The sequence below is a fragment of the Pteropus alecto genome, unplaced genomic scaffold, assembly GCF_000325575.1.
Source record: "Pteropus alecto unplaced genomic scaffold, ASM32557v1 scaffold721, whole genome shotgun sequence".
Lineage (NCBI taxonomy): Eukaryota > Metazoa > Chordata > Mammalia > Chiroptera > Pteropodidae > Pteropus > Pteropus alecto.
The window spans coordinates 81,141-88,689 of NW_006431908.1; the positions used below are offsets into that span (position 1 = coordinate 81,141).

At 35.4% G+C, this 7,549-nt stretch overlaps 1 protein-coding gene across 3 annotated transcripts; it reads right to left on the bottom strand.

Annotated features, from left to right (window-relative positions):
- Positions 1 to 2,448: 2,448 nt before the first annotated feature.
- On the bottom strand, positions 2,449 to 7,121 carry LOC102888546 (zinc finger protein 709-like). 3 transcript variants are annotated; one of them, XM_025040446.1, is made up of 4 exons: positions 6,973 to 7,121; positions 6,714 to 6,774; positions 5,486 to 6,313; positions 2,449 to 4,899 (listed from the first exon to the last, which is right to left on the bottom strand). In XM_025040446.1, the coding sequence occupies exons 1-4, from the start codon at positions 7,004 to 7,006 to the stop codon at positions 4,578 to 4,580; spliced, it is 1,245 nt and encodes a 414-aa protein (XP_024896214.1). In that variant the 5' UTR covers positions 7,007 to 7,121; the 3' UTR covers positions 2,449 to 4,577. The 3 variants fall into 3 exon arrangements, with proteins under 3 accessions (XP_024896214.1, XP_024896212.1, XP_015453980.2); XM_025040444.1 differs by lacking the exon at positions 2,449 to 4,899 and having other exon boundaries at positions 4,906 to 6,313; positions 6,977 to 7,121; XM_015598494.2 differs by lacking the exon at positions 2,449 to 4,899 and having other exon boundaries at positions 4,906 to 6,313.
- Positions 7,122 to 7,549: the final 428 nt, after the last annotated feature.

The following is a 7,549-nucleotide window of genomic DNA, read 5'->3' on the forward strand; positions in this document are numbered from 1 at the left end:
GGTGAGTGTCCGCAGGTAAGAAAACCTTTGCACAGGTCTTTCGACGTCTAGGGGCTCAGTCGCCTTCTGTCTCACCCAGGCGGCCAGAATCTCCTCTAGTTTCTACAGTCAGAGTTATTGGAATCTCCTCTTCCCTGGGCTGGAGAGCCCACGGACTAGACCAGGAACCCCTCTCCTTCAGGAGAGCCTCTGCAGCCTCGCTCTCCCTCCTGGTGATCCTCCACCACCAACGGGTGCAGGTCCAGCCTGATTCGGGACTTTGCCCCTCCTACCACCTTCAATGTGGCTCCTTTATATTATCAGATGTAAGTGTTATGATTAGCTGGACTTCAGGTGATTCTCCACATTATTTTATCATTTGGTTGTAATTTCAATGCGGTCCTGGGAGGAGTTGAACCCTGTTTTTACTTAGTCCGCCATCTTCTCTCTCTCAAAAAAAGTTATTGTCTGAACTATCCCATCTCCACTGTTTCACTTCAGGGTTTTAAAATATAAATTATTAGTTTGTGTCATTTTTGTATCTACATTTTTTCATGAATTTATCTTGCCTTTTAAAATTCTGTAAAATATTCTTCAATGGAAAAAAATGATGTTCACTTAGATTGAAAACTTTTCTCAAGTGGAGTGATAATCACATTCGTCATCTTGTGTTTTATGAGAAGGTAGCTCGATAATTCCCTGTTGACTTTGTTTAAATGGATTTTTGTCTTCTGTGATAAATTTTGTTGTGTAACAGTAAATAGAAAAACAAAGCTTGTTACCCATGCTAACTTCATGTGTCAACTTCTATATTCACACATATTATCTCATTACTAAAATGTTTTGGCAATTTTATATTTTGCACAGTTAGCTAACTTTGTATGTCATTTCCTTCTTAAAGGTATCATGCAGAGCTGTCATAAGATTTAGGTTTTAAGTCATTTGCATGTGACTATCAAATCACATTTTGGTAGTCTCTGAATAATAATAATAATAATAATAATAATAATAAACTTTGATGACTTGCAGTTTTACAATGTTGTGCCTACATCTGCCTTTATATTTATATGCTACTCAATTCCTAAAATGAAGATGAACCATAAGTATATCTTTATCTTTATAGGGAATCTTTCCTGTTAATCACAAGAATGCAGGACTTTCTTGCTGTGCTCTATTTACTTCTACACTTAAGCAGTTCCTGAAACAGTGTTTAAATACATTGCATGGTAAAAATTCAAATTACCAACATTGACACCATCACTCACTGAGGCTCCTACCCTGACAGCAAAGATATAAACACATTCCAGCCTCTCGCATGTCATCGTTTACTTTCCTTCAAAGCCTTTGTTTCCATCTTATAAACCAACGTTTACCTTTTGTAATGATCTCTTTTCCCATAAAAATATAAGCATCAGGATTGCAAAAACTTGTTTCCTGCCTCTATATCCAAATCCGCCAGCGCCTTGATAATTTGTGCTGCATCGAGTGTTTTGACTTGAAAGTGCATGGCAACGAGAGATGTTGAAACATTAACATTGGTAGTCTCTGAGCAAGAAAGCCTTGATTGGGATAGTGGTCCTTTTTTCTCGGGCTAGGTTTCTGTTCTCTCAAATTTACCTAAACATATAAACTTCAGTTGAGTCAAAGAGGAAATATTTAAAATATTATGTAGTATACTCAGAAGCAGATTTATATATTTTAACTGAAGTACTTTATGGTAAACTGTGTTGCCAAGGGAAATGCAAAAGCTGTTGTGAAGGACCAGGTGCTGGTTACTTCGCCTTCACTGCAAAGTCACCTTTTTTCATCATGGTCATTTTGACCATGATGAACTAAGACATTTATAAGTGTATTTTGTAACCATATACCTAACAATGTTAAAAAATAAAGTTCTAAATCTCAAAATGACTAATATCTCCAACCCTCTTCTTACTAACATGACTAACTGGGGCTTCTTACTAATTTAGTTACACTACATTGTTTTTGCCTTGTAGGAAACGATTATGATCACCAGTGATAATAAGGTCTACCTTCCCTGAGCATCAAATACACAAAAATGTCTTTTTTCCTTTAATAGCAATTGAACTCTCAAACACAAGCCAAAAATCATATAAGAAGTCATTTGCAGCACCACATTACTCTAATACTCAGAGTTTGTGGTCATTCTCATTAGAATTCATTACATCCCTCTTTTTGACTACAGGTGTGATCCCATGGGTGACTGGCAAGAGGGCACTGATAAAAATCATGATTTGAGCCTTTATATTAAGAAAGAATAAAAAATAAATTTCATGATAAAATTTGCAACTATAAAAGAATACAAATAAAATTTGTCTGAATAAAACACCTGAAACTGTATGCACATATTATTGACACATCCATGTTATATATATATATGTGTGTATATATGTATATATATGAGTGTATATATATGCATGTATATAAGATTAAATCAAGAAGACTGCAAAGTTTCTGGAAATCCAGTTATAATGGAACATTTTCACATATCCTCTCAACATGTGAAAAACACATTAGTTAACATTTGATGACTTAAAAAACAGTTTAAAATATTTCTAAGAAATAAATGAAGAAGTGTTCCTTTGATAGAAAATAGCACGTACATTTAATCACATACAAGCAAACATAATTTAAAACATCCCAAAGGATCACAGTGAGCTAAAAGTGACAGGAAACAGCAAGTCTTCCTGACAGGAGGAAGGTGCTTATTCTCAAATGGAAGGACCAGACAAAGGCAACCACTGTCCAGTGCAGCAAAGAAACAACCTCCCATGTTGTTCTTTTTGAATGAACCATTGTAGATGTCATGAGAAAAACATAGGAATACTTTTAACAGCATAAGGTGTTTCCTATACAAATTAGGTCTTATATGTATGTAATCTAGAGAAGACGGGATTCAGACCATATTCACAAAAAAGGAAACTGAGTTAGTTTCATGGTGGACTACTCAAGAAGTCTTACAGAAAAATCCAGACTTTGATGGATCTTTGATGTGGATTTTGTGAAAACATCAGTGAAAACACACACCTCTAAGAAAATGGAATCAAAAAGTTGAGGACACTTTTAATAGGAAAAGCAAAGAATATGAAAGATTAGCTGAAAGATGATTTCTTCAAAGCTCCTAAATATCTGCCCTTCTTTTGATATGGTGGCTTCAAAATATAATTAATTCTTTCTTAACTTCTGGCTTCCAAATGTATGCAAGGCTCTTGGTGAATTCTAACATGAAACCATAAAGGGAATAAATTCTGAAAAATCTAATTTGTAATATTACCCTTGAAGGGGGATGCCTACAATTCTAGATTTATTCTATGACAGGTCTCTATTGTTAAAGTCTATCCACCACATACAGTCAAAAGGAAGGACAAAAAAGAAAGGCTGAAACAAGAAAAAAATTATACTTTCATAAACTTATTATACATAACTTATTCCAAATGAATTGATATGGAAAATAAAAAATGCTCTTATAACTGCCACCCCCTCCCCACGAAATCTTTGGCAGTAACAAAGTTAGGATGTATACAGGGAACTAGGCATATCCAGGAACTGTCACTAGGCCAGTAAGAAAACCCAAATACTAAACTGTCATTTTTAAATGGAGCCTTAAAATGTAAACAATACAGTATTATAAAAATTGAACTTAATTGCATATTACAAATATACTTCAGTTCATTCATGGATCCAACAGATTTCAAAGGAGAAAGAAAAAATAATAACCGATTTAAGGAAAATGCAATTCCTATTAATCTTATGTATTACAGTTGAAAGACAACTCAGAATTACCTCAATAATCAGTTCATAAATTAGTAAAAATCCACATCCCAACGATGCCCTTTGCAAAGAAGCTCAATAAAACATATTTAGACATTTAATAACAACTCTCATGTGAAAAGTTTTCTGGAACATTAAACGTGGCTTAATTTCCATCAAGTTTTTTCATGGTACTTATATTTTATTTGGTGAATTTTCTCTTATAAGGATGTGAATCGATTGAAGTCTTTCCCACACTGTTTACATTCGGGTTTTATCCAGTGACCACTTTCATACCTTCAGAAAAAACTGGGATGATCAAGCTTTCCCCACATTGCGAACATTCAAATGGTGTGTCTACAGTGTGCACTCTTCTGTCTTCAAATGGTTTGTAACAAATAATGGCTTTACTAATGTTTACATTCATCTGGTTCTCTCCAGTGTTGAGTTCTCTCATGCAGACCAAGATAACTGGAATAACCATGCATTACTGCATTTTGTACATTCGACAGTTTTTCTCCACTGAGATTTCTTTCATGTATTTGGAAACATAGATGAGAACTGAAAGCTTTACAACATTGCTCAATTCATAGGGTCTCTCCTGTCTTTATGCGTGTTGGCAAGAAACTGTAAAATCCATAGGCTTTTCATTTAGTGTTTCTGTTCAATATGAGTTCTTTAGAGTGTTTCTAAGGAAATATAATCCCTGCAGGCTTTACTGCCATTTTTACATTCACAGAACGTCTCTGCAGTCTGATTTTTCATGTTTTTGATGATAGCTAAAACACCTGAAAGTTTGAGTCTATTTTTCACATTCTTAGGGTTTCTCTCTAGTGTGATTTATTTTTATGTTTGCGAAGAGAACTGTGATAACGAAATGCTTTAGTACACTGCTTACATTCGTAGGGTTTCTCTCCAGTGTGAATTCTCTCGTGTGTTTTTAAGAAATGGGACTCTCTGAAGGCTTTACCACACTGTTTACATTCATAAGGTTTCTCTAAAGTGTGTATTCTTTCATGCGTTTGAAGATAACTGACACAACTGAATGCTTTACTACACTGCTTACATTTATAAGGTTTCTCTCCAGTGTGAGTTCTCTCATGTGTTTGTAATTTACAGTAATCTATGTAGGCTTTTCCACATTCCTTACATTTATATTCACTCCTCAGTGTGCACTCTTTTATGTTTGAGAAGAGAACTGGGACAACTGAACGCTTTAGTACACAGCTTACATTTGTAGGGTTTCTCTCCAGTGTGAGTTCTCTCGTGTATGTTTAAGGAATGGGACTCTCTGAAGGGTTTACCACACTGCTTACATGCATAAGGTTTCACTCCTGTGTGCACTCTTTTATGTTTGAGAAGAGAACTGGGACAACTGAACGCTTTACTACATTGCATACATTTATAGGGTTTCTCTTCATTATGGATTCTTTTGTGTTTTTGTAAGTAAGAGTGATCTCTGTAGAATTTACCACACTGTTTACATTCATAGGGTTTCTCTCCGGTGTGAGTTCTTTTGTGTGTTTGCAATTTACTGTAATCTCTGTAGGCTTTTCCACATTCCTTACACTTACAAAGTGTCTCTACAGTGTGAGTTCTTTCATGTCTTTGAAGATGACTGAGACGACTGAATGCTTTAGTACACTGCTTACATGCGTAGGGTTTCTCTCCAGTGTGAGTTCGCTCATGTGTTTGTAATTTACAGTAATCTCTGTAGGCTTTTCCACATTCCTTACATTTATAGAGTTTCTGTTCAGTGTGAATTTTTTTGTGTTTGCGAAGAGAACCTGGACAACTGAATGCTTTACTACACTGCTTACATTCGTAGGGTTTCTCTCCAGTGTGAGTTCTCTCGTGTGTTTTTAAGAAATGGGACTCTCTGAAGGCTTTACCACACTGTTTACATTCATAAGGTTTCCCACCAGTGTGTAATTTTTCATGACTTCGAAGGTTACTGAGATACCTGAATGCTTTAGTACATTGCTTGCATTTATAGGGTTTCTCTTCAGTATGGATTCTTTTGTGTATTTGTAAGTAAAAGTGATCTCTGTAGAATTTACCACATTGTTTACATTCATAGGGTTTCTCTCCAGTGTGAGTTCTTTGATGTCTTCGAAGACTACTGAGACAACTGAATGCTTTAGTACACTGTTTACATTCATAGGGTTTCTCTCCAGTGTGAGTTCTTTCATGTCTTTGAAGATAACTGAGATGACTGAATGCTTTAGTACACTGCTTACATTCAAAGGGTTTCTCTCCTCCATTGTGCTTTCGTTCATGTTTTTCAGAAATTTGGAGATAACTGAGAGCTCTCACACTCGCCTTACATTTATACGGCTTCTCTCCATGTTTCTGATACTCATAGGGATGGTGTCCAGTGTGATATCTGATGTGCCTATTACAAGATGAATGCTGTACGAAGACTTCCCTATGCACACTGTGTCCCCATGGTTTTACTCTAGGAAAAGTTCTCTTCTTGTTCAGACTGAGATTTGAAATAAGGCTGAGGTTTTCCTCACACTGACCACTCGCTTCACTTTCACAGATTCTCTCTTCTATACGACTTCTGTAAAAATCCAGATGAACATTGTTCATGAATTCTCTATTAATATTTTAGCATTTTGTAGCATATTTGAACTACATTTTTATGATTTATAGCAAAAGCGCAGGTTTTCGGCTGCCTAAATTGGCTGAATTAAAGATACTAAATTCTCCACAAGAGAACTTTACCCTTTTAATTATCAAAACAGTAATATTCACATATAGAGTTTATTAGTATTTTTTCCTAGTGAACTATTTTGAAAACACGAACTCTCTATATGATATATAAGAAAGTAATTTGGTAAAAAAATTTTCAGAAATGTAATAAATTTGAAGGGGTTCTTTTGTTTGCTTCTTTTTAAAATTTTGTAGCATACCAGGTTACCCTCATATAACACTGGCTTAATACTGTGCATGTGACTCACCTCAGTTTTCTCTCCTGGTTTTTGTACTGATCTTCAATGTCATAATCTTCCATTCTTTTTCCTAAAAGCAGACCACAAAAAATAATTTCAAAGTATTAAAAATTATAGGAAAATTATTAGATTTTAGTTCTGCGGTGAGCTGTGACCATCCCGTTTATTTATGTGTCCTGCGTTTCCACATTCCTTGTCTTAGAACAATGTTGATAAGCAACAAACACCTCACCTCTAATTAACAAGGTGAAGATGAAGTCACGCATACCTACTGAGGCCAGGTTCTCGAAGGTTTCCCGCATCACATCTCTGTAGAGTTTCTTCTGCGAAGGGTCCAGTAAAGCCCACTCCTCCACGGTGAAGTTCACAGCCACATCCTCAAACGCCACTGAGTTCTATAACATCCCAAATATGTGTATAGTAAAAGTTTTAAGACCGATAGCACTTGACACCTATACTCCATGTATAGACAAGTTACCTATGATTCCGTCATCTCCAAACATTTATTTTATAACTTGATCATCAAAAACTTACTCTCGGTCCACACTTACTTCCTCATAATTTTAACAGCATCACGAATTATAATACATTTTCACTGTGATCACATTACATTTTATTTTTCTCTAATGGCAGTGTCCACAGCATGTTGGGAAACAACAGAAATGCTATACAAATGAAACAAATATTATTTTAAAATCATAAATTTATGAGAAAAATTCTTTCTTCTCTTTCCTTATTCCCCACCATTTACAGCACTCCATGAAGCAGTGGGTCATTTCTGCATGTGGTTTTAATAAAAACGTAGTGAAGAACTGGAAGTTTTTTCTTCTATCCCTATTTCCAAA